The sequence below is a fragment of the Lytechinus pictus genome, unplaced genomic scaffold, assembly GCF_037042905.1.
Source record: "Lytechinus pictus isolate F3 Inbred unplaced genomic scaffold, Lp3.0 scaffold_19, whole genome shotgun sequence".
Lineage (NCBI taxonomy): Eukaryota > Metazoa > Echinodermata > Echinoidea > Temnopleuroida > Toxopneustidae > Lytechinus > Lytechinus pictus.
In genome coordinates, this window is record NW_026974140.1 from 2,099,816 (window position 1) to 2,126,799 (window position 26,984).

The following is a 26,984-nucleotide window of genomic DNA, read 5'->3' on the forward strand; positions in this document are numbered from 1 at the left end:
CATTTTGTATGTATACAGGTTGGTAGGCCTGACACATGCCAATCAAGGTTAGAGTAATGCTAGTCGCCTGTATTGAACTTAGGTGGTCTATAGTGATGTGACGTATACAGCAAGAGATGTGTGATTCATTAGCACAATTCAGTACTCAAACAGTTTAACACTAGGAATTACAGCTTTAATTTTCTTCCATGAAAGAGCTAAGTTAACATTAAGGACTGTGTAATGGTAATGACATAATGATATTGTGTGCGAGAAAGTTTTAGCATCAACTTTTAATAGTCTTAGACCATGGTTTGTGAGTTCAGAATGTGGGCCTTCATCTTTTTGAACAACCTAGTTTAGGCACACTGGTGATAATACCATTCAATGGTAGTTGTAAACTGTAAAGAAACATGTTCATGTATGTTTTCTCTGTAGTAGCTGTTTCAATCATGTACATGTACTATGTTCTTCAATGTTTATTAGGAAATTATATTCATATTTATGTATGTGTGTATTCTATAATCAATGGATGGAAACATTGTATACTTGAACAAAGATGGCTTTTTTTTTTAATGATAAATTGTACGGAGGGTGGAAAAGCTTTTAAAGAAAAAGGAATATCCATAATGCTATTCCGTCCATCAACATTTTGTCTAACAACCATTTAGTCCAGTAACCATTTGGTCCAATCATCACTTCGTCTAATCACTAGTCTATTACCATTTCGTCTACTAACCAGTTGGTTTTATACGTATTTTCTTTACATTCATTTTGCACAATTAACACTTCAGTTTAATTAGACCAAATGGTATATGGACGAAATGGCTATTGGACCAACTGGTTATTAGACGTAATGGCATTAGACTAAATGAAAGTAGACCATGTGGTGAGTGGACGAACTGATGGTAGACCAAATGAAAGTAGACGAGTTGGCAATTGGACGAATTGGAAATAAACCATTCCAATGACCAAAAATTTTAGTTTAAGAAATAAAAATTTTCTTTGATATAAAGCAGTGTATGAATATGAAGACTATTAAAAGCAGCCTTGTTTTCCTTGACTGTTATTGTACATTATCTGCAAATTTCTTTCTGGAAAGAACTCCATCATAGGGAAATTAAAATGCAGAGAATAATGCAGGATACGTTCAATATTTAAACCTTCAAATTTCTTCTTCCATTTTATTTTAAAGGGCAAGTCCACACTGATGGCAAGTTGGTTTTTAAAGGAATGGGTGTTTTCTATTAACATTCTGTAATGTTGAATAAGAAACCAATACATGTAGTGTGTATTCTATGATAGTCTTCAGTACTAATCATATAGGAAAACTACAATGGATGGTGATAACTGAAAACAATGACTGCTATTTGGTTGGAAACGTTTGTAGATCAAGGAATATCATTCCAATTACTAGAAATTTTATTTAAAGACATAAAACTTTGCTTAAATATAAAGCCTTGGAACAAAGTGAAGACTGCTTTTTTGTTGTCTTTGGCTGGTACTGTGCATTATGTGTGATTGTCTTTCTAAAAAGAACCTCCTTGATATCATCATTAGAGCATTAAAATGCAGAGAACATGACAGGGAAATACTCAATATTTAGACTTTATATAAAAGTGGAAATCCACACTAATGGCAAGTTGGTTTTACAAGGAAAAAAAACAATGGAAAAATATCAACGAAATAATTTTCATTTTTATGTATCTTTAATTTTGTGATGATGGTAATGAGATGAAGTTTGTGACCATGGATTTCCTCTTTAGCTCAAGACAAAATATTTAAGAGATAATTTCATTTACATGTACTACTTTCTGTCAGAAAAGCCTTTTTTTGGAGGAGCATCCTCTGATATCAGAATTTGTGAAAAAATGCAACATTACAAGGGAATCCAACCTTGGGGTCATTAAGTTGTGTGGGAAAGAAGAAAAGTAACAGAAAAGTGAAGGTTTGAAAGAAATCGGACAAACAATAGTAAAGTTATTCTTTATTAAAGGTCCAGTCCACCTCAGAAAAACATTTGATTTAATTCAAAAGAAAAAAATCAGATAAGAATAATGCTGAAAATTTCATTAAATTGGATGAAAAAGAAGAAAGTTGTGACATTTTAAAGTTTTGCTTATTTTTCACAAAATAGTTAAATGCACAATTTAGTTGCATGCAAATGAAACGATGATGTCCCTCACTCAGTATTTCTTTTTTTATTGTTTGAATTAAACAATATGTCAATTTTTACAGATTTGACAATAAGGACCAACTTGATTGAACCATTAAATGTTAAACAATGGTAATTCCACATGTTCAGGGATAATAAAACTTAGTTTCACAGGACGATGAAAAAATTAGAATATATTATATTTCATATAATAAAATACAAAAGAAATAGTGAAGTCATCAGTACCCTTGTTTGTATACCAAAAGGGATGTGCATATAACTGTTTTGTGAAATTAAGTGAAACTTTAAAATGTCATGTAACTTTCTTTTTTACATCCGATTTTGATGACATTTTCAGTGTTTTGCTTGTTGGATTTTTCTCTTTGTATTTGTTGGGGTGGACTTGTCCTTTAAAAGAAGTGATCCCTAAGACTACAAATTCATATTGGCAACTGGTAAGTAAGTTATGACAAGGGGCAAGGACAACATCCCCATAGGCCATGTATTTAATTATCAGGATTTTGTGGTTTTCTCCAAAGTACCATAATCTATTACCCTGGGGCAGCAATCTTAATATAATAGGTGATTTTTTTTTCAAAATGACACTTAAGCCATTATTTGCATTGGAGTACATGGAAGAGTGGCCCTTGCCTTACATCACTATGACATCAGACAACCATGTCTCCATTAGTAAAGTGATAACTGATTTATACAACTTTAAAAAATCCATAACTTTCTCATTGTTTGTTCCCCTACAAACTTGTCCTATTTTTCTTTTTCTTCTAAAAACTTTTTATTTGGGATGGATTTCCCTGTAGCATTAATACACATGTATGAACCCTAATCCCTATTTTGACACCTAAAACAACAATGTTTAAAATCTCAGAGTGTTGCAAACTATCAGAATTACCTCTAAATATCACATAAATCTGTTCAAATTAGACTTGAAAGAGATATTAATGGTACATGCTGTGCACAGTCTAGGTGTTGTTCATAAAGCTGTATACAAGTTAAAACTTTATTGCATGACTAAACTTGGTGGTGACCTGCTAAATCAGATTCTCATTCATTTAGATTCCAATCAACTGAAATCTTGTCTTAATGTGATCAGGGGTTTCAAAAAATTCATACAAAATTTAAAGAGAAAAAATTGGGTATCAGAGCACAAATACGGGTCACCAGTAATTTGTCCATATAACTCGCACCAGGAGGTTGTCTCAAAGATGTTTTCTTGTGCTATATGACTTTAGCCCCGTTTATGTTTTTCACAACCCAGTTCAAAATTGGACTTGGTATGCAGAAGTTGGTGAAGAACAGTAATTTTGATCTACAATTTAATTCAGGTGTCAGGAGATCATGGAATAAAAAAGAATAATGAGAATCTAATTTAGCAAGAGAAAATGGCTCTCAACAACTTTATGAAAGTCTACCAAAGCACTTTGACTTCGACAATAATTACAATTAGACAAAATAGACTTCTGTATTCGAGTGTATATCAAACATATCTTCAAAAGGAACATGATTCTCAGTTCAAGAGACACAACAAGTTTACTCTGTTACTTTTATTTACCGGTACATGTATTTTTCAAAGATATTTTTTTCCAATTCCTTATTATTACAGTTTTCATGAAGCTTTCATTTCATGATCCAATGAAGTGGATTATACAAACTCAATGGCATATCTCTACACAGTGAAAACTTATACAAAGAGAGAAACTTTCAGGTTCATGTAGAACTTAGTTTGTAAAGTTGCATATATAAGCCTCATTCAGGCATGGTAATAGCTCAGTAACATTTTTTATCAAGGCATTATAAGATAAGTTGATAAACTGACATACGGTTCAACTCAAAGAAATGATTATTTTTCAAAGTTGCAAGGACAGAGTCATGATATTCAATTTCACTATGTCACAAATTCATGTTGAATACCATGACATAATTTGTCTGCACAACGTTGGACAAAACTATTAACTGTCAGAGAATGTGATTTGTCCTCAGTGAGGCAACTAGAAATATTGAGTTCCTCTGCATTATAATGCCTTGTATCTCACTGCCTCTGCTCACACAAAAGTGTTATTACTGTTCAAGTAGACAGATGCCTCACGTCATTTGGCACTCTTTTCTATTCTCCACCCAGTTGTTAAATGAGTTCCCAGTAAGGTTCAAAAGCCTATACAGTATGTCTTGCAATTGAGTCTTGAAACTCTTTCTGGAATGTTCCAGAGGGCATGTCAGGAATATACGTAGCACATACAGACATTCAGATGTATTTTAATTACATCTGAATGGCTTTATGTGCATAAAAGCACTCTATATAAAAGTGGAATGATAATGTAATTAATATTACTTTGCAACCTCAACTTCTGACCAGGGGCCCATAATACAAAGCTTAGCAATCATTGCAGAAGAATATCTTTACAATTGACTACAATGTACTGTACAAATCAAGCATTAAAATCAAGTGTACGATCAATCGTTAATATCAAGTGTACGATCAATCAATCGCTAACCTTTGTGTTACGGGAACCCGGAGATAGTTGTATAACCCATGTAATAAAGTTTCTGGCCCCATTTCACAAAAATTTGCCATTTACAGTCGGTAATTACAGTGTACCACGGTAACCTAGGTCAGTGCTTCTAAACCTTGTCTATTATGCCCAGTCTCGGTTTTGTATCCTACACTGCAGTATTCTAAATAGAGAAAAATTATGATAAAATTAGCAGACTAAAGAAAACAGAACAAATGGATGGTGATGCTCTGAGCCATAAGACAACCTCCAGGGGACCCCGAACACAAAGCTTAGCAATCAATAATAATAATAATAATGGTGGCTACTTATACTTTGGTGCTCATGGCGCTTTAAAAAGGCACTGCTATTATTATTACCCCGGCTTAGCTAGGCAACCGATTAAGGTGCACACAGCTTTTTTTAGGAATTACTTCCTGCCGGTACCCATTTACATCACCTGGGTCGAGTGCAGCACACAATGGATGAATTTCTTGCTGAAGGAAATTACGCCATGGCTGGGATTTGAACCCACGACCCTCTGTTTCAAAGTCCGCAAACTAATCCACTGGGCCACAACGCTCCACTATCATTAAAATCAAGCATACGATTAATCGCTAACCTTTGTGTTACGGGGCCCAGACATACCCTCATCCCTCAGTATTTTCATACTGAAATTTCCTTACCATGTGATTATAAAAATTGTTCACTTTTACCTTGGGGTAAAATTTAATTGCAATTGATATGACAACAGTTGAGTTGAATCAAAGATGTATGACACAACATCAGATACTTATTTTTTTCTAATTGGATATTACTTTGGCTGACCCTGCAGCCCACCTGAGAAAGCTCTTATGCCCAACGGAGCACTGTGAACTATTGGTTGTGAAGCATTGACTGAACTACATAAACAGTTAATCAAAATCATTTTACAGCTACTTAAAGTGACTACTTGGAATGCTAAGGTACATGTAGATCCCAATCTTGAATAAAAAATTGAAAACAAAAAAATAGATACCCCATGAGTGCATGAGTATCCCCTTGATTTTATACAATATTTTTTTGTATGTATCACATAGTATAACACATTTATGAGATGGTATCATCTGGCTTTCATCATTGACTCTTTTTCTTTTCAATTGCTTTGACAAAATATACATTGATTTATGACATGAACCAACTGTGGAAAAGACTTCCTTGTAGGAAAATTCATCAAAAGTGTACCTTTAATATAATACCTGCACAAACTTGCTAGCCCTATTACAGATAAGGTGCTGGAAAATGGCGGGTCAATTTTCCAGAATGCTGCGCAAGTCAGCACTTATACCGATATCACACATCAGCAAACAATCCGTGCTTTACACAGAGATAGTGTCAACAGTTTGCTCAAATTTTAATCATGAACTGGCACCTATAACTGCATCATACATTTTGTCCAGAATTAGCTCATTCTCCTGAAGAACATACTAGTTAAAACCATGATATAGGAAGTTCCGTTTTAAAAAGAAAATAGGGTTCAGCAATCCCATGAAGGCTCTACATTGACGCACCAAATCTATGACTAAATTTGAAACAAGCATAACATACTTTCTAATTCGCAACCCATTCCATTAGTAAAGGAATCAAAAGTACCAATACATAATATTCATGTGGCTTGTGTTGCCTTCTGTACAATAAGTTGCAGTATGTAGAATTACGGAGCTTTTGATTTATGTGTTCACTAGTGGACTGCCACTTGAAGCAGTGGGCATCGACTATCTCATCGCTTGTATCAGATTTCTTGAACCTGTTCATCCTTGTTTTGCTAGTCACCAACAGACTGTGACATGTCTATGAATAAGCACTATACAAAACACCACATTATACATGTAAGTCACAAAGTGTTCTCAATTGGCTTGATTCTGCAGGCAGGGAGTCTCTGATCTCCTTTCAGTCCAAATTGTAGAAGACTAATGCATATTAAGTACCACATTATATTTATGCATCAACAATCTGTTGCAGCATACAATCACATGTACAGTCACTTGCACCAAATTCGGTGTCGGCCTTGCTTCAGTTCGGCCATGAAAGCATGCATGAAGATAACATCAATAAAGTGTACATGGTCATGTGAAACCCCCCACAAATATACCACTGAATGCTTTGTCAACTGCTTCAAAAAAATGACCCAATATGTTGCAGTCCACTAGAGAGCTAGCAAATTGATAGCTTACAAACAGTTCCTCACGAGCTGCATCTCTTGTCAACCACCATCTAGTCATATTAAACATAAGAGTGGTCCACTGCGGTTTAGATATTCAAGAGTCCATCATAATTTGAGTCGATATTGATGTATGATCAACTGGTTGCCTCTTCTAACCCTCTCTCAATGAGTTTTAAATCTTCCAAGTCTTCTTTGATGATACCCACAAGATGGCTGATACCTTCTTGTTGCTGTTTCAGATGCTGAGGATTCAAAAATAGACAAAAATACAATTAGAGATCATATGAGAGTCTGAATATGTGCATAGAATCATGTGTGTACACCCTACTATACACATGAAGAAAAAAAAAATTCAAATATATGGGCTAAAATAGGCTTCAATATGACTTCGGGTTTGTGTATCAAAGTTGGCATTCCTCAATGAGAGGGATGAAGAATTATTAAAATCAAAATAGTGTTGACTGATAACTCATAAATTTTAATACATTTGTATCTTTATTTTATACAATGATGGAACTATATTATACATATAGTACAGTAATTTCTATTCAAGAAAGTGTATGTGTAACACAAAACACAGGAAATCACACTAAACAATATCATTAGATCAGTCCTTGCTGTACACGAAATCAACGTACTAGGTTTATATGAATTCACTTGGGACTACAAGCAGTTGATCTACTTCACATACAGTCAAATATCACATGGGCTAAATCCATTTAAATATCAATTTGGTCTAATCACTGTTTGGTCTACACTACAGTTGGTCTAATATCCATCTAGTATAACTGCCATTCAGTCTAATGCCACGAGTTCCCCTTTGTCTACTTATCATTATGCACTTTGTAGATAACAAAAGACAAAATGAGTGTTGCGTAACTAGAAATTAGACAAAATGGTGCATGAACTAAATGGCAATTAGACTAAATATAGTTTGTAGATGAAATGGATAGTAGACAAACTGGTTGTAGGTGAATTCAGACTAAACCATGTGGGATGATAATAAAGAGAAAGTAGACCAAGTGTGTGTAATACAAGCTACTTCTATACTATTGCCACCAAAATATCAATTGACTGAGACCAAAAGCTCCCCATCTCACATAATTGCTACTCTGCACGATACTTTTTTTTCTTTAAAGATCTCAATCAGTCTTTCACTACATATTTTTTTTAAACAGTGGTTAATCTTTAATCATGGCATAAACAAGACAGCTGAATCAAGTTCTACAAGAAAAATAGGCCCTTCAGCATTTCAAATGTTGTTGACTACATTTTGGTTGACCAATCTCTCAGGATAAATGCGTATAAGTGACATCACAGTAAGAACCCATTAATACCGCTACAATGCGAGCATGTATCATGAAAAACACTTTGAGAGTAGTGTAAACTCACCTGTCTAATTTCATACTGGAGATCAGAATCGATAGAATACTGCTCACTATTACGACTGAATGGAAGGTGACTCTGCAAACGGATCTGGGATAACATCTCATTCAGACGAGCCTGAAACAAAATGATATTGAATGAGACGATCTTTGAACGTTTTCATGGTGGACAGATATTATATAGGTTTTGCACAATATCATCATGTGACTGTTTGTAATCTTCTGTGAGTAATTGGTTGTTCTTAATCCTAATACGCCCCCATCAAATTTTGTTGGTACTTTCTAACGCCTCAATATTTAAAAAGAAATTTCATGACTTATTCTCTGATCCTCCCCACACATTTTGATACCAAATTTATGGCAATCAGACCTACCGTGTGGGTGTCAGATTGCATTTACCAAACACATGTTACTGAAATTTTGCTTTTTGTCCATATGACTGTGTATAACCCTATGGACAAAATCAGGAGCTATTCCAATTTATGTAAATACTTTTCTAGTAAGTATCATCATTGTTTCAAATAGTGCAAAAAATAACCACACACACACACACCCTCCCTCTCACACACACCTATACATACGCATCTGAAAAAGCTTGACGAAAAACAAAGAAATACACAAGAAAATTGAAAAACAATTAAATACTTAAGAAATAATAACCACAATCTTTTTCTTTCAGGAATTGATGACGGAGTTAAGAAAGACATTTGTACCAAAAATTGCTATTCCAGAGGCTTCATTTTAGTGAGAAATACCAACATTTATGATTTCTCACATAAATTAGCATAAATTAATTAATTTAAAAAAAATTAAAAGGACTCTCATCAATTTATCTATACAACTTTGCAGATTACATAATTCTTGACCCTTGTGCAAATTTTGAGGCAATCGGGAGACCTATGGCCAAGATCACGGAAGGGGGGGGGTGCATAATGGCCCATCCCCTGGTAATAACAAGCTTTGAAATACTCCTTGAGTATTAGTGTTAAAAGGGTTCAATGACATCTGCTCCAGCAACATTGCTCCGCTCTAAATTCAACACACAAATCAAATGACCAACTTCAACCTTGGGTTTAACCCTAAAAGGCCCCCTAAAAGGCCCGGGGGATTCCGCCTCCCTCTACATTTTCACAATAAATCCGCATCGCAAAATTTTTCCAACGCGCCACTCGCTGACTTTTTACTATCATATCTTACACAACTTTTGAGACCAAATTTGCAATGACCGGGTACGCGGTTACGAAATTACGCAACATTATGTAAGTGCATGTCAGACCCCAAACTGCTCAAAAATGTGAATTCATGTACAAATCCAATGCAAATTGTGTATTTAGCCAAAATTCATAAATGTATCCTCATTTCTAATTTTACTGATTAAACTTAACTAATTTTGGCTTGTTTATCATCAGAATTATGTCTCCATCAATTTCCATCAAAAACAATAAAAAACAAAAAGTCGAAAAGCAAAGAAATACATAAGAAATTTAAAAAACGGTAAAATACATAAGAAAAAATTGCGATACCAAATTTGTTTAAAGTACATTTGATTGGGATCCTACAAAGAGTCTGTGAATAAAAAATTAGCAGTTTTGGGGCAGTATAATAGTTGATTAGAGCAAATGTTTTATTTCATACATAAATTAACATAATTAATTCAATAAATGAAAAATCTTATTATTGAAAAAAAATTAACCATACAGCCTTGTATATGTTATCGCACACTACCACTGTGCAAATTTTTGCGGCGCTCGCGCGATCGAAGGCTGAGATCTCAGGGGGGGGGGCGGAATATGCCTAAATAGCATAACTATGACAGTCATAGTGAGCTTAAAACAAATGCTACAGCTCGTCTGATATTATGTCATGGTTCCAAGATTAATTCTGACTAATATCTCAATTAGAACATGCAACATTACTCATGTGAAAGCCAGAATATGTCTTTACATTATTTTACCAAACCTCCTGGCAAGCCCTGAACATCTTATGTTCCATACCACATGAAATAAATATGGATACAGACATGTTTCAAGAAAACAAAAAAAAGGTAATGAAAGAAAAAGTCTATACTGAATAAAGATATTACAGCTCACAATATAAAAAAAATCTTGCTACATGTTACTAGATTAAAAATTCCCAGATGAAATGATAAATGATCTGTCATACACATTTTGTAACCTACCTTCATCTGAGTTGGAGCATTTAACTCTGCCATCAGTCCCTCAAGCTGTGTTCTAAGATGCTCCTCCTCTAACTGAATGGACACTCCTTGTTTTCTCTGGACCTCCTGTCGAGCCATGACCTGATAATCAGTGGTAAACAGAAATGAGGATCTGGCATTTATCATCTACTCCCTTTTCTATTTCCTTATCAGCATCATTCTCACCTTCTAAGCATAAGGGGTTTACTCCGCAAGGTTTATAAAATCAACTCAATATCCCTAGTGTGGGGGAAAGTGATTTGCTGTTTCAAAAAAATCTCATTACCCTTTACTCCTGTTTCAACTTGAGTTAATAGGGAAATTCTGTTTTGTCACTTATAAAATTTGTACACAGCAAGAACCTATAAAAAACAACGATAAATTCAATTAATTTAACACAAAAAGTAAAGAACCGAAACAAATTTTCAATTTTGAGTTAATGGTAAACGGGAAATCACTGTACTAGTGCTCCAGAGCACTTATAAAACATGTTGGAATCGATTGTGATGCATGTTAGCCCTCATCTGGAAGATGCATTGATTTATATTTTTTCTCAGGAGAGCAGGTGTTAATACCAGGGCCCCATCTTACAAAGAGCTGCCATTGATACAATCAATTGCAACTATGGACGGCCAGCAACGTCAACATGTATTATTATGCATGTTTGTTTAAAAGATTTTCTACCTATGATGTATATTCATGCATTAATTCTTTTCTTGAAAATTCGCTGTGCTTCTCTTTGTTTACGAAGGACATTGTGCAAATTTCCTGTAGAAAAATTGATGACACTGATGGATTTCGATAGAGTTGCGATTGATTCAATCGCAACTCTTTGAAAGACAGGCCCCAGAAGGAATAACAACAAATCATTTCAATTCCACTTCTACCATAAAACTCTTAAAATCTTTTAGTTTATCTCTGATGCTACTTCATTCCATTGTCATAGGCATACTTGTTGTATTAATGAGGACAAAACAAGAAAAATTTGTGTTTTGCAGAGTTTACACATTGACACACTCAAAACACTAGCCCATGTTTTGATGGGCATAACATCTGCTCAATCCAATAACGTCATCTACTATCAACATCCTCTTCCTCCTCTATTTCTTCTTGTTGATCATCATCTGAATTCCATTACCTACCTGTAAAACTCTATGTGATAGTTCTAGATGTCTTCTCTTATTCTCTGCTATCCTCGCCTGCAATGTGTCCTGCTGCTCTTGCAATTTTTCCAAGTCTTTGCTTACAAGCTATCAACAAATAAGTACAAATAAATCAATCATTTAATCTGCTTGAGGAAGCATCTCTAGAAAGGGATAAGTGGAATGCCCCTGGCAGGTTTCATGGTGCATTTCAATATACACAGGAGCATTGCCTTTGTAACAATGAAATATCAAACATTGCCTCTTTTTTTATTTACCCTTTGAATACATTCCAGGATTTTCAAAAGGGGGGGGGGGGGGGCATTTTGTACAAGAAATATTTGACAAGCAAAAAAAAGGCCCTCAATTGCCTATGCATGACATATTCCCATAACAAATGTTTTTGGTGCCTCTTAAAAGTGGGGCACAGGCCAGATTTCCTGGATTCACCACTGTAGAGTGTAATAATCTAAGACCACAAACATGAAAGGGAAAAGAGAACCAGGGTAATGCCCCTCTTATGATGTCACATAACTAAATCACTTTCAAGACAATGATAGGACTTAATTGCATAGAAATACCTCTATTGGTATCTCAGCAAACCACAGCAACATCAAACAAGAGTCAAAGCAATGTTTTGATAGCAGTTGCTATGAATCCCTACTGTACACCTCATATTAAAGGTAAATGCTAGTTTTGGTAACGATATCAAAATGAGTTCGTACAGAATCCAATGAAATGACCACCAAAGTGTCTGTTTGTATAAATAAAACGCATGTGCCAAAGGATTCTGGAAGAAATTGTGTAATTGCTGAGAAATCAGCAAATAAGCACAGGATTCGGGTAGAGCGTCGGGCCCGACGCTCAAAGCAATAATTATGCACTGTCCCATGTGCGCTTATTTGTGTTGGGGAAGTTCAGTCTGAACATTTTTCAGCGTAGATTTCAAGATTTAACAAAGTTCAGTTTATGTCACTGTACCAGATCTAGATCCTCGATGATATACTGACAATTAAGCCTGGTTTTACAGACTTTCTCATGAAATCAGTGTTTACTGCAACTACTGGAATTTCTCTTTAAAATAAGTTAAGTTACATTACAATGTAGCATGACCAAAGAAAAGGAAACTGTTTGCTTCATTTTTTTTTTGTCTCAATGCCCAATTTCTAAAATACAAAACTTGAAAATATAACATGTGCGATACAATAACAATTAATGATAAAGTCTTACAAATATCAATCTCTTATTTTTTTCCAAACAATTCAAATACTAAATGTATTTATCAATTATACAAAGAGTAACTGTGGTAGGACAGTCATTGTCAACTTGTTTTTAAAGCATACTTACATCAGCGCACGACACTGGCACTGGTCCGACGGTCTCAGACCAGTAAAATTTGGTGTCAGGCTGGTCAGACATGACCAGTAAAATATATCAAACTGATACGAATGATATTTTTCTCCTCTTTTGTAAATTATAAAACTGGCTCTGGTATCTTAAAAAATGGCTCTCATGAATAATGTTGTGTGTGGGTGGGTACTGTTTTTTTTTTTTTTGGGGGGGGGGGTGGAGGGAATAAAATCAATAAAAGACAGCAAAATAAACTCAAGTCTTTTTTATGCTTTTCTTTATTTTAGGGACCAGTAAATTTTAGGTTTGGATCAGCAAAAATGGAAAAAAATGGGTATCTACTGGTCCGACATGAACAGGTTGGACCAGTAGAAAAAAAGGGTTAGTGTGGAGCCCTGCTTACATCCAGTCTTGCTTGATGCTGTTGTGTCTCTTGCTGCTGATATTCTAATCTTGTCTTGATTACATCAAATCCAACAAGTGGGACTGGGATCAGTCTAGAATTCGATTACGCACAAATGAAAGAGAAAAATATTACAAACTAAAGGAGTTACTTATTCAAGACATATCCACATCCATCACTGTTTATAGCACAATATGCCTGGTATGCTTTGGTAATAATCAAATCTGCATTTTTCTGATCACAATTTTATTATTTAAAAAATTAAAAAAAATTCTTACTACATAACAGAATTTGACAAAAATGTACATGGCCCAATTATTAGCTCTTAATTAACATGTAATGTATTCAAGATAATGCTGGTGTCCAAGAAGTCTGCTGTGCAAACCCTTCACTCAAGATAAGGGTCATGCCTGGCATACTGAAGGCCTGAATAGAAACAGTTTTTGTTTTTGTATGTGCTAGTCTTTGCATGGAGACACACTTGTTGATCAAAGGTTCAATCAGGGTCTGTGCCTGCAGACTAGTGTCCACGTGCATGTAACAGTCATTATTAGTTTACATATTGTATTCTGTTGACTTTAATGCATGCACAAGTGAATCAATTGTTCAGTAAATTTATCATTATTTAAAGTTTTAATATTTGCCTAAGATCTCTGTTAGCAATCAAATAGCTAAATACAACTGGAGGCAAAAAGTTACAACACAAATGCCCTTAAAGAACATAAAGAACTCCTTCATATTGCTATTTGTTTGCTTTTTAGGGAGCAGCACCTTTATTTCTTTTGAAAGGTGTGAAAGATGACAAAAACATTATCTCAAAAAGTTGAAATTTCTAAAACAAATCTAAGAAGTAACAATATATGCTGCACTTTATTCAAAATCCATGTCATTTTCACCAAAATTTGCATGCTTGTAGAAAAAAGTGTACTTGAGCGGTGTAAACATTAAACATGAAGAGCGCCTCTGGCAGTCTCGCCTCTGGCAGTCTCGCCTGCATTACGCAATTCAATATAGCAGCAGTGCTGACTTTGAAAACTACTATAAAATAAGTATTCATAAAAAAACCTTCATATAATGACATAATACTATATTCATTGACCCTAAATGACATTTGATCTTGATCATGTGACCTAAGACCTGTGATACTTGATTACCCCTATGTCCATATCTGATAAACTATATCCATAAACTTTCAAAGTTATGATGGCAATTCAACAATTACCCCAAACATGGCCAAAGTTTATTGACGTTAAATGACCTTTGACTTTGGTCATGTGACCTGAAACCCACACAGGATGTTCAGTGATTCTTGATTACTCTTTATGTCCAAGTTTTTAAATGAACTAGGTCCATACACATTCAGTTATGATGGCAGTTCAACAAATACCCCTAACATGGTCAAAGTTCATTGACCTTAAATGACCTTGGTCATGTGACCTGAAACTTGCACAGGATGTTCAGTGATACTTGATTACTCTTATGTCAAAATTTTATGAACTAGATCCCCCTATGTCCATATCTCATAAACTATATCGATTCCATAAACTTTCAAAGTTATATTGGTAATTCAACAAATACCTCCAACTTGGCCAAAGTTCATTGACCTTAACCCTAAATCTCCCGGGGTATTTTGATTCTTGTCATTCCCGGGGGGGGGGGGGGGGGGGGCCATTATGGCCCCCCCTTAAGATCTCAGCCGCGGATTGCGCGATCACAACAAAAATTTGCATGATGGTAGAGAATGACGTAATCTACGCAGTTGCATTGGTAAATTTCACTGAATTCATATATTTTTATTGTATATGAATTAATTATGCTAATTTATTCATGAAATCATACTTTTTGCTCTGATTCACTAAATAAAGCTCCTAGAATGCTATTTTTGGTGAAAATATTTTTTATGTAGCATTCCTAACAATTGTGAATGAAAAAAATTCTGGTACCAAGACCAATTTCTTATGTATTTTATTGTTTTTTTTATTTCTTATGTATTTCTTTGTTTTTTATTGTTTTTTCGATGGAAATCGTTCCAGACTTAATTCTGATCAGAAACAAGGCAAATTAATTAAGTTTAATCAGTAAAAGTAGAAATAATGATACATTTATGAATTTTGGCTAATACACAATCTGCATTGGATTTGTACATGAAATCACGTTTATGAGCAATTTGGGGTCTGACATGCACTTACATAATGTTGCGTAATGTCGTAACCGCGTACCCAGGCGTCACAAATTTGGTCTCAAAATTTGTGCGAGACTTGAAAGTAAACAGTCAGTGAGCGGCGAGGTCAAAAAATTTTGCGCAGCAGATATATTGCGAAAATTGTCGAGGGGGGGCCATTATGGCCCCCCGCGGGAGAATTAGGGTTAAATGACCTTTGACCTTGGTCATGTGACCTGAAACTCAGGCAGGATATTCAGTAATACTTCATTACCCTAATATCCAAGTTTAATGAACTTGATTTATGATGAAATTTCAAAGGATGGTCCAGGTTGGAGAATTTTGTATCTCAATAAATAGAGTAAAATAAACAAAGCAAAATGGTGAGAGTTTGATCAAAATCGGATAACAAATAAGCTGTTATTGGATTTTAAAGATTTGCATTACTCCGGTAAAACGGTTCTAGGCATTCTAGGAATGTCTTCATGAATATTCATTAGGTGGGCTGATGTCATATCTCCACTTGTTCTTTTGTATTTTATTATATGAAATTAGGTTTATTAAAAAATGTTCAACCAAGAAGTAAAACAATTGGATTGACAACTGATTAAGTGCATTAGTCATTTATTGCCGCAACTTATTTCATCATAATGGAGACACATCATTTACATATATGTATGAAAAAATGAAACAATTATGATTTCTTGTAATAACATAACAAAAAGTAAAGTGGGGATGTGACATCATCAGCCCACTTAATGAATATTCATGATGATGAGCATGTAACTGTTCACAAAAAATATGTTCACAAAATATTGATAAACTTTAAAATTCAATAACTTCTTTATTTGTTATCCTATTTTGATAAAGTTTTCAGCATTTTGCTCTGTGAATTTTATTCTATTCTTTTAGATATAAATATTTTCAGCCTGGGCCATCCCTTTAACCTTAAATTTAAGATTTCAATGTTGATTCCCTCAAAATGGTCTAAATTCATCGACCCTAAATGACCTTTGATCTTGGTCGTGCGACCTGAAACTCAGGCAGGATATTCAGTAATACTTGATTAACCTTATGTCCAAGTTTCATGAGCTAAGTCCATATACTTTCTAAGTTATGATGTCATTTCAAAAACTTAACCTTCCTTTAAGATTTGATGTTGACGCCGCCTCCGTCGGAAAAGCGGCGCCTTTAATCTTGCTCTGCTATGCAGGCGAGACAAAAATAGGGGTTCATGCGCTTGTTTTCAAACTATCAGCACTTTTGTTGGAGCATCAAAAACACGCTAAATCTATGTGAGGTAAATTCAAGTCATATTCGTCATTCTTTGCAGAACTTCAGAATAAGGCATTCAGATATTGTAGTTGTGTTTGAAAATATTGGTCCATTGATTATTTTCAGCTAATTAGCTTTATAAAATAACACATCGGATCTGCAGTTTGTGTGCAAATCATGACAAATCAGCTGATACCTATACTATAGCTCATTTATCACCTGTTCATCCATTGTGACGTCAATATGCACAGCATAAAATATGCGCAGAGCATGATGCGCACTAACATGACTGTGGAACGTCCTTAACCCTAAACAGGCCGGGGGTGGTTGAATCAACCCCCCCTCAACATTTTCTGCGATCATTCCGCCGCGCGAAATTTTTTGACCGCGCCACTCACAGAGTTTATACTTTTAAGACCAAATTTACGACGCCCGGGTACGCGGTTCCGAAATTACGCAACGTAAGTGCATGTCAGACCAAAAATTGTTCCAAAACGTGATTTTGTGTACAAAGTCAATGCAAATTGACTTTTCTCATCTTATTCATAAAGATATGATTATTTTTACTTTAAACAGCTGAAATCAATTGATTTTAGCATAATTATGCTTCAAAGAGGTTGTGCAATAAATCTGGTGAAAAAAAACAAAGAAAAACAAAAGGTTGAAAAACAAAGAAATACATAAGAAATTCATAAAACAATAAAATACATAAGGAATTGATTTCCAAACCGAAGTTTTTTTCGATTGCGATTGTTGAGAATGCTACAAAGAATATTTTAACCAAAAACTAGCATTCTAGGAGCTTTATTTAGTGAATTAGAGCAAAAAGTATGATTTATGCATAATTAGCATAATTAATTCATATAAAATAAAATCTCATTATTTTGGAAAATTTTACCATACAGCCTTGTAGATTACATCGCACACTACCAGCCTGCAAATTTTTGCAGCGCTCGCGCGTTCGGCGGATAAGATCTCAGGGGGGGGTTGAATCAACCCCCCCCCCCGGAACAGAACAGCCAAAAAAGCCCGGCCTAGTTAGGGTTAAAAGATCATATGGGCTATTCCACGGTTACCCACGTTACATTTGGAGACACCTTGACTCATACTGTAACTCCATTATTATTGATAGGAACTAAACATCTCTTTATCACAACATAGTACGCAGTCTGACTATCCTTTGTATAATAACAAAACTTGGGAAATTTCATTATGCTCCTGGCAAATCTTTGAAATGTGTCGGTTACTCATGTTACATGATTTGGACATGCATAAAATGAAAAGTGGACATAAGTGAAAAGTGTCCTCATACAAGGCTTTTATGAAAGTTGATTATATCCATTTCAAAGAAGTATATTAGGGAGACAAATTTGTATATAATTAAAAAAATAAAGAACACATGGTTTTTACTAGGGGTGCAGATAAAGTGGTTACTCACGTTACGGTTCAGATGGGCTATATGTACAAAGACACATTGAGCTCATGTCCACCAACCTATGGAATTGCCCATATGGTAATTTAGTATTTTCCTACTCTATCATGATGATGCTAGACTGCTGGATCATACTATGTCAATTTTTGGTCAACACTTTTTTTGCATTGCACAGCGATGCATGAAAAGAATTTGAATGCCAAATGACGTCTTTGAAATAATGATGCATGAAATAATACATATATTTTTACATACTTTTTCAATATCTATTCTATCTATCATGCAAGCATTTGTCATAACACGATGAAGCATGGCCTTAATGCTTTATTCTCAACTATGCTCTTCTTTCAGAATAAATTTTCAGGGAAAAGACTCATGGAAGATATATGAGGGGAAAGACATTATCAATGATAGTGCCTCAACGTCTCTAAATATGACAATTTTTAATGGAAATTATCAGAATTTTCCTTAGCTCTTTTTATTTTATACTATAACTTACCTATCAGGATCAGGATTATCAAGCTGGGCTTGCCTCCATAGTCTTGGGTCATAACCTGAAAGGCAAAAAAAAAAAATTGAAATTAAGTTTCTGATTTAACCCTATCCAGACCGTGGGGGGGGGCCTCGGACGCCCCCCCCCCTCAACGATTCGCGCAATATTTTCTCCGTGCGAAATTTTTTGACAGCACCGCTCGCTGACTTTTTACTTTCAAGTCTTGCGCAACTTTTGAGACCTATTTTTTGTCACCCACGTACGCGGTTCCGAAATTACGCAATATTATGTAAGTGCATGTCAGACCAAAAATTGCTAAAAAACGTGATTTCGTGTACAAAGTCAATGCAAATTGTGTTTTCAACCAAAAATCATAAATGTATGATTATTTTTAGTTTTGCTGGTCCAAATGTATTTATTACATGCTGTTAATGATCTCAGAAGAGTCCCCAACAAATTTCATTGAAAAAACAATGAAAAACAAAAGGTCCAAAAACAAAGAAATACATAATTGCAAAAAAAACAATACATAAGAAATTGATCTGATATCGCTTTTTTTTTCATGTGCACTTGCTAAGAACACCACAAAGAGTTTCTAAACCAAAAATTACAACATTTGGAGCTTTATTTAGGGAGTTAAAGGGAAAAGTATGATTTTGCATACTAATTACGCATGAATTAGCATAATCTCTTAAAAGCAATTTGCATGAAATAAACTACTATACAATTTTGTAGATCATGTCCCAGACAACCTGCGTGCCAATTTTCAGCGTGATCGCGCTGCCAACGGCCGAGATCTCAAGGGGGGCCCAGGCCCCCCCCCCCCCCAGCCATATGAACTCCCAAAATACCCCGGCCTAGATAGGGTTAAATGCCCCCATCCCCTCAAAAAAAAAACTCTCACTGCCATTTATTTCTAAAAATGCATTGTCAGGATGACACAATATCTTTGTGGGATCCAAATCCATTTTTTTTTTTTATTTGCACTGTTAAGATCACAAAAGTAGAGCCAGCTATTCATTGAAAAATATACCAAAGGCATAAGATGCATACACAAATCATTGAATAATTGTATTTTTAATAGCAGATTTGCCAAGAATGCCATTGTGTTCATACACAATTCATTCTTCATCAAACCATCCTCTCATTCTATCATTGTTATTCACTCATTCCCTCATGCCTCATTGCTGTTTTCATCTCATTTCCCAAGCTCACTTTCATCATGTCTCCATCCCCCAGACCATTTGTATAGATATTGACAGTACTGTATTGACCCCTTGATGAACAACTCCTTGTTCATCTCCATCTGTTTATACTTTCCTTATCACTGAATGATCTATTGTAGTTTAGTATAAAGTCAGTTGTGTTTGTCACTCCAAGCCAAGCAGTCATGGCCAGTTACTGAGTAGAGTCGAGACCAAGTATGAGTTAAAGTGGGTATTGGAGTCAGAATACACATACACAAAAATGCAAATCTGCTATTACGTGTATCTGAAAAAAGGAAACCTCTACTAATTGATTTAAAGCAAAACAGCTTGATTTCATGCATAAATTTCACACATAAATTAGCATTATCAATGGCATCATATAAGTTTCACGATGCAATTTTGTAGATTGTGCCATGTGTGCAACAATTGAAACTAAATAATTAACCAGTGGTGGCAGAGTCCTTACTGAACCTATCAAATCACTTGCCTTGGGTGCATGTCAAAGGTCTCATGACCAACATTCCTTGAACTCACCTAGAGGAGGATTCTGGAGGTAGTTCTCTAACTGAGTCTGTGTCAACGCTTGTCTTGGTTGCATGTGAACTACCCCCAAACTACCAAGCTGTTGCTTGATCTTAGCGTTGTTCAAGAAGGCAAATGTTTCTGTTGATGGGATGCGTTTGGTAGCACCAGTAGGAAGACGTTCCAAGATGTAGATTACTACCTCCGCTCTATAACAAACAAGAACAAGCACAACGTGAAGAAAGGCAAAAATTGACTTGGAAGATGTAAATAACACTGGTTTGCATAATCTGCTCTGAATAAAATGCTTTGACCTGGGCAATATACAACTTATGGTAGGTCAACTTGAGCAAATGTTACTTATTCATACTATATTCTATATACACTTTTAATCATCTAGGATATATATATTCTACATGACATCTTGTGGATGAAAATACATTTTAAATAGGCTTGCATAGGCTCTTTTTTTAATTCAGGTTAAATTTGAAACAACTCCACCCTTTGTTGCCACTTCACAGTACACTGTATATTCTTCTTTTCCTTTTTTTTCACCAGTGCGGCTGCAGTGTTTCAGGCTATTTCACTTTTTTGCCTACTAAACCTACTAAAAATCTGGGTTTTTTTCAAAGCATATTCCTTCTGTTGTAAGGAGAATGAGTACAAAGTTGAAAATGTAAGCTATAAACGTGCTTGTGAGTGCTACATGCACAGAGCTCCTCACATCTCTAAGTAAGAATGGTCAAAGTGGAATACAGAAAACACATAATGAAGTTATTGAACTGAATTCATAAGCATCCACAATGCAGATATTTGTTCCCATTGGATATTAAACATTCAAATACAGAAAAATATATAAGGTGGAATATGAGTACACAAATCAAAACAGATACGGCCCTAGGTTATGTAGATAAGTCAAAGGGGGGTCTTACTTATCATCCAGAAGGGGTCTGACATCCTCCACGCATACAGACAGAGTTGGTTTACTGCCCATGATCCTGTAGAGTGAATCAACCAGCTGTTGTTGCTGAGCCCTGATTTCAGTGTCTTTCTTCTTGAAGTGTAAGACAACCAGACCATCTTTTGTCTTTGCTGTCGGCTTGACGCTGTAGCCAACCGTCTAGACAGATTAGGATGATGAATATTAGTGCCAATTTGAAATCATTTTATAATTGTTGTGATGCCAATCTCTGATAACTCTGATTTTCTGGAACACGTTGTATTTTGATCTCTGCATGCCCTAAGCAGCAAATGTTGCACAAATATTTGACTGAAAAGATAACGTTCATGCTTTAGTTAATATATATCCTTTTTCTTACAGAAATCTATGTGTAATAATGCTTATGCTTTAATAGCAAAACATATGTTCCCATCTTCACTAACATTTCTTTTAAGTGCATCTTTACTGCTTTGAAATTTGGTAACATGTAGCATGGAAGAGTTACATCCCTTCACTAATGAAAATTTAAAAAATGTATATCAATCTTCTATGTTATCATAGCAGTGATATGTGATTGGTTTCACCCTTAATCTATGTATATCTTGATTCTAACCTTAAATCTACAGAAGGGGTTTTCTGGAGTGAAGTTGACTGTGGTATTCTGATTGACAAACCCACTACCGGTCCCCCAGAATGCCTGAAGTTGATTCCATTTAGCTAGTAGATTATCCCTTTCATCTCCATAGATACTGGGTACAGATAGAGCAGCAGCAAGCAGAACAAGGTTGTTGTCAACACCTGAATAATGAAGAGACGTAAAATAGTGACATTGCATCAGGTTCCAACTCTCTCATGGTAATCGCTATATGAATCCAACTACAGTACTTACTGTGCATACACGGCAAGCAGGCAAGCCGGAACCTGATGACAGGGGTAATTAATGATACACAGTAATGCTCACAAGTTAGTGAACCATACCAAATAAGGAACATATTCAAAACTTCCAAATTCTGCCATATTTTAGATATTAAATTGTGAAGTCAGGTGATAAAATTCAATAAAGTTTGTTCTCTGGGCTCGCTGAACATTGTAGTGTTGTTGTCTACATTCGACACTCAGCGTGAAGGAGTGCATTTTGTGGTGGGGTTCACTAACTTTTGAGCACAACTGCATGTGCATTCGCAAAGCATTTTAAAGATATTGTTTCATTTTGCTACATTAACCACACAAGGTGGTCTGAGCATTTCTAAGCTCTGTAAAACAACAAAGATCAGGGAACCAGTCAACAAAAGTTTGAGCAATGACTGGTTATCATTCTATAAAATACCATAGAAGCCAGCCTTATGGTAATTTTGTGCAGAATATCATCATCTACATCAACAGTAACTACATGACTATTGTACCTACCTAGTTGTTGTTGCTGCTGCTGCTGCTGAGGCTGAGCACCAAATCCAGTACCTAATCCACCTAAATACCAAGAAATAATGTAACAACTATGATTTGAAGAACTATATTTTAATCCAAAAATTCTTGGAGATTGGTAAAAAAAAAGAAAAAAAGTGTACTCAACACCCTGCATATCATGTGTATCTCTCCTATACAAACCTTAGTTTAACAAGACAGTTTTATGCCGATGTTTCATGAGCTAGATCCATAAACTTAAGTTGCGATGCCACTTCAACATATACTCCCAACACGGCCCAGAGTTCATTGATCTTTAAATGACCTTGGCCATGTTCCTGAAACGGATACATTGCTGCTCTTATGTCCAAATTTCATGAACTATATCCACAAACTTTTAAGTTATGACAATCCCCCAAACACCCCCAACATGGTCTAAGTTCATGGACCCTAAATGACTATTGACCTTGGTCATGTGACCTGAAACTCAGGCAGGATAATCAGTAATGATGATTACTAGTAATACTTGATTACTCTTATGTCCAAGTTTCATGAGATAGGTCCATAAACTTTATATGTTATGATGACATTTCGAAAACTTAACCTTAAGATTTCAAGGTTGACGACGCCGCCGCCGGACGAAAAACGGCGCCTGTAGTCTCGCTCTGCTATGCAGGCGAGACAAAAATGCTTTAGTTTAGATTACACATGTTGAAGAGTATTAACCTCGTAGGGTCAGAAGGTATAACTCACCCAAAGCGAAATGACATTCATAGACAACGTCGAATCCAGCCTGCCTGACAAAATAGGGATACAGCACATACTGTCTCACCAGGCACAATCCAGTCAATTATACATGTATGGTTACATGCTGTACTAATTTTCTCCTTTATTTTCTTTGAAAACATCTACTTTTCTTAATTTATGAATATTTTCTTCAAGAGATAGGTACAAACCATGCAAAACTAGCAAGAGCACAATATCAATCAATGCCTGGGGTCACGGAATGTTGTGTGTTCTGACAAATTCAATATACAAATAATGTAAAGATTATTCAAATCAAGGGTTTTACACTTACTTGTAGTTGTTGTTCCTGTGTTAAGACCACCAAAACCAAACTTGAGGCTAGAGCTAGAGGTAGCAGTTTGACCAAAGCCACCCCCACCAAAGAGAGAAGATCCTCCTGGCTTGGCACCGAACCCTGGACAAAAGATTACAACCGGTAGGAAGTAATTCCTTAAAAAGCTGTGTGCGCTATGAACAACTAGCTTAGCCGGGTAATATAGGAGCGCCTTGAGCACCTAACAAGGTGGATATGTGCGCAATATAAATACCCTATATTATTATTACAATGAAGTTCAAAAGCTTAAGACAGAATAAAACAATCACCATGAGCTATTAAATTCTTCCCATCAGAAAGAAAAATGTTAAAAGTGGATATATGGTATACTGCAACGGATTGCTATTAAAATGCAAACATGGATATTCATAACATTAAAGCAGTGTGACTAAGCATAATTTGCATGCGCATCATGTATTCAACTAATCATGAAGAAGAATTACGTACAAACAAATCCAATTAATGTCAATATTGTTACATTGTAAAACTTTACAAGTTAATATTGATTATGATCAATTATGAAAATTTTCTTTGCAGAATACCCAGCCAAATCACACAAACCTGTACAATATACTGTAACTTGCTCATTCATGGTGGGAAATATTTGTTTCTGAACATTGAAATAGTTAATAAATTATCTTTAACTAAAATCATTTGTACTTGATACTATGAATCACTGCCAATGAATAAATGTAAAATGTGACTGGAGCAAATTCAATACTCTTAAATTGTTACAATGCTATGAATGCTAGGTACAGGCATGCAACACATTGCAAGACATAAACAAGGCAAAAGCGATTTTGTGTCTCGCCCACTTATGAAAATAACCAGAAATATAGTGATTTGCGAGGGCAAGCAACAGAATTGTATCAAAACTTCATTGTGAAATGACTGGGATGGAATAACACTTGTCATAAGAGTCTTGCACATAAACTTTAATGTTGACCTCAAAATGAACTTTGATCATACCATGTGACCTCCCAACACAATAGCATATGCAGGTCCCCTAAGTACATCTACCATCCAAGTTTGGTTGAAAAGTGATTTACAGAACTTTGCAGAGTTGTCATAAGAGTCTTGCACGGAAACTTTAACGTTGACCTGAAAATGACCTTTGACCTTATCATGTGACCTCCGACTGCAGCATGACATGCAAGTCTCGTAACTACATTAACAATCCAAGTTTTGGTGAAAAGTGACTTGCGGTTGCGGAGTTAGGTGTCATCAGAGAGTCTTGCATGAAAACTTTAACATTGACCTGAAAATTACCTTTGACCTTACCATGTGACCTCCGACTGCAGCATTACATGCAGGTCCCCCCATTCCATCAACCATCCAAGTTTGTTTGAAAAGTGACTTACGGTTGCGGAGTTAGGTGTCTTAAGAGAGTCTTGCATGTAAACCTAAACGTTGATCTGAAAATGACCTTTGACCTTACCATGTGACCTCCGACAGCAGCATAACATGCAGGTCCCCCAAGTCCATCTACCATCTAAGTTTGATTCAAAAGTGACTTACGGTTGTGGAGTTATGCGTCATAAGGTTTGTGATGGACGGACGACATTTGGATCCCTAAGTCTCGCCTTCACCTCTGGTGGGCGAGACAAAAAGAACTACATTGTCACAAAAAATACCAACTTGTAAAGCCATTTTGTGTGTGTGTGTGTCTGAATATTTTGGTGATGTTGGATGAATGACATGACCAAAATAAAGCTTTACAAAATACGGTAAGTTTTCAGCTTCTATAGCATCACCATGGAAAATACAAGTTGATGCAAAGGAACTAAAATGCACCAATATAGCAAAACTGAAGAAAGTGGTTCACAGAGGGCATACTAGACTACATTGCAGCTGTTTCACCCACCTTGATCAAAATGAATGAAATTACCAAAACAAAGCACAAAATAAGAAACTTTACAGTTTAGAAAGCATAAGATGCAAAGGAACTCAAGAAGAAGTATTATAACAAAACTGTGGGGGGGGTAGACAAAGTGGTTCACAGAGGGCAGGCTGGACTACACAGCTGCTGTTTTACCCACCTAGATCAAAATTAAAGCTTGTGGTGGAAGGCTTGATGCCACCACTACCAAAATTGAAGTTGCCTGGAGTAAAAACAGTACCATTAACATATATGTACTAGTCACTCAAATGTAAACTAAGGATTTCTTTTTGGCTTCATTCTGGCAATAACGTGAGCAGTTTGCAGTGGATTGATCTAGCCTTTAGACAATGTTCCATGTCTTTTATTTTGCAAAATGCAGGGTGAATACAAGCCCCTGATCTGTATGCAAGCTCAGCCACAGAGCCTTGAGAAGCCTGACTTAGGCTTCCTATTATAACCAATTGTTCCTGACCCCTGATGATTGTTACCCAAGCCACTACTTGAGCAGAAATATAGCCAAGTCACAAGGCCTTGTCAAAAGACTAATAAAAACAGGATAGAATATCAAGCATCTAAACATTTAGTAAGATTACAGACAGTTGGAGAGTGCTGAGAAGTTAAATTTCCAATCCAAGGATATACATGTACCAGAAATAGAATCAAATCTGAAAGGGGGGCTGGCATTACATTTAATACTTAAAATGCTACCTGAAATTTCACTGCAGATTCCTCTTATATTCCTTCATATCTGATCCAGATTAAGTACGACAGGTAAATTAAAAATCCCCAAACAGCTGTACCCTTTACTTTCAAAGATAAGAATTGTTCTATTGATTCATACCTCCTGTGCTTGTAGATGTTCCAAAGTTGAATCCCGATGCACTGCTAGTTGTCTGAGTATTTCCACCAAGCCCACCACTCCCAAAGCCAAAGCCTCCACCAGTACTGGTTGTAGCTGTTCCTATGGGTTTAATCCCAAACCCAAATGCAGAGCTGCTGGTGGTGGGGGCCGTAGAAGTCCCAAAGCCAAGAGTAGGAGCAGTTGTTTTAGTTGTACTACCAAAGGAAAATCCTATTTAAAAATGAAAATAATAAGTATATGAATTGATTATCTGTAGAAAAGTTTGGGGCAAATTTCTGTATTGCTTCAGCATTCAATCTAGATTGGATACTAGTAGTGGGCAATAGCGAGGTAAAAATAGGTTGATATTTCAGATTCAAGTTTTATG

The 26,984-nt window shown here is 35.7% G+C and overlaps 1 protein-coding gene across 1 annotated transcript in view; it reads right to left on the reverse strand.

Annotated features, from left to right (window-relative positions):
- Nucleotides 1–3,610: 3,610 nt before the first annotated feature.
- LOC129261209 (nuclear pore complex protein Nup54-like) overlaps nt 3,611–26,984 on the reverse strand; it is a 32,585-nt gene continuing 9,211 nt past the window's right edge. Inside the window, exons 2-13 of the mRNA XM_054899269.2 lie at nt 26,597–26,827; nt 23,832–23,954; nt 22,760–22,819; nt 21,966–22,150; nt 21,345–21,532; nt 20,425–20,621; nt 18,689–18,743; nt 13,322–13,415; nt 11,569–11,676; nt 10,409–10,528; nt 8,237–8,347; nt 3,611–7,086 (exon numbers count right to left, since the gene is read on the reverse strand). Of these exons, the coding sequence (XP_054755244.2) occupies nt 6,979–7,086; nt 8,237–8,347; nt 10,409–10,528; nt 11,569–11,676; nt 13,322–13,415; nt 18,689–18,743; nt 20,425–20,621; nt 21,345–21,532; nt 21,966–22,150; nt 22,760–22,819; nt 23,832–23,954; nt 26,597–26,827 (1,580 nt within the window). The 3' untranslated portion in view covers nt 3,611–6,978. The remainder of the gene's footprint in view (nt 7,087–8,236; nt 8,348–10,408; nt 10,529–11,568; nt 11,677–13,321; nt 13,416–18,688; nt 18,744–20,424; nt 20,622–21,344; nt 21,533–21,965; nt 22,151–22,759; nt 22,820–23,831; nt 23,955–26,596; nt 26,828–26,984) is intronic.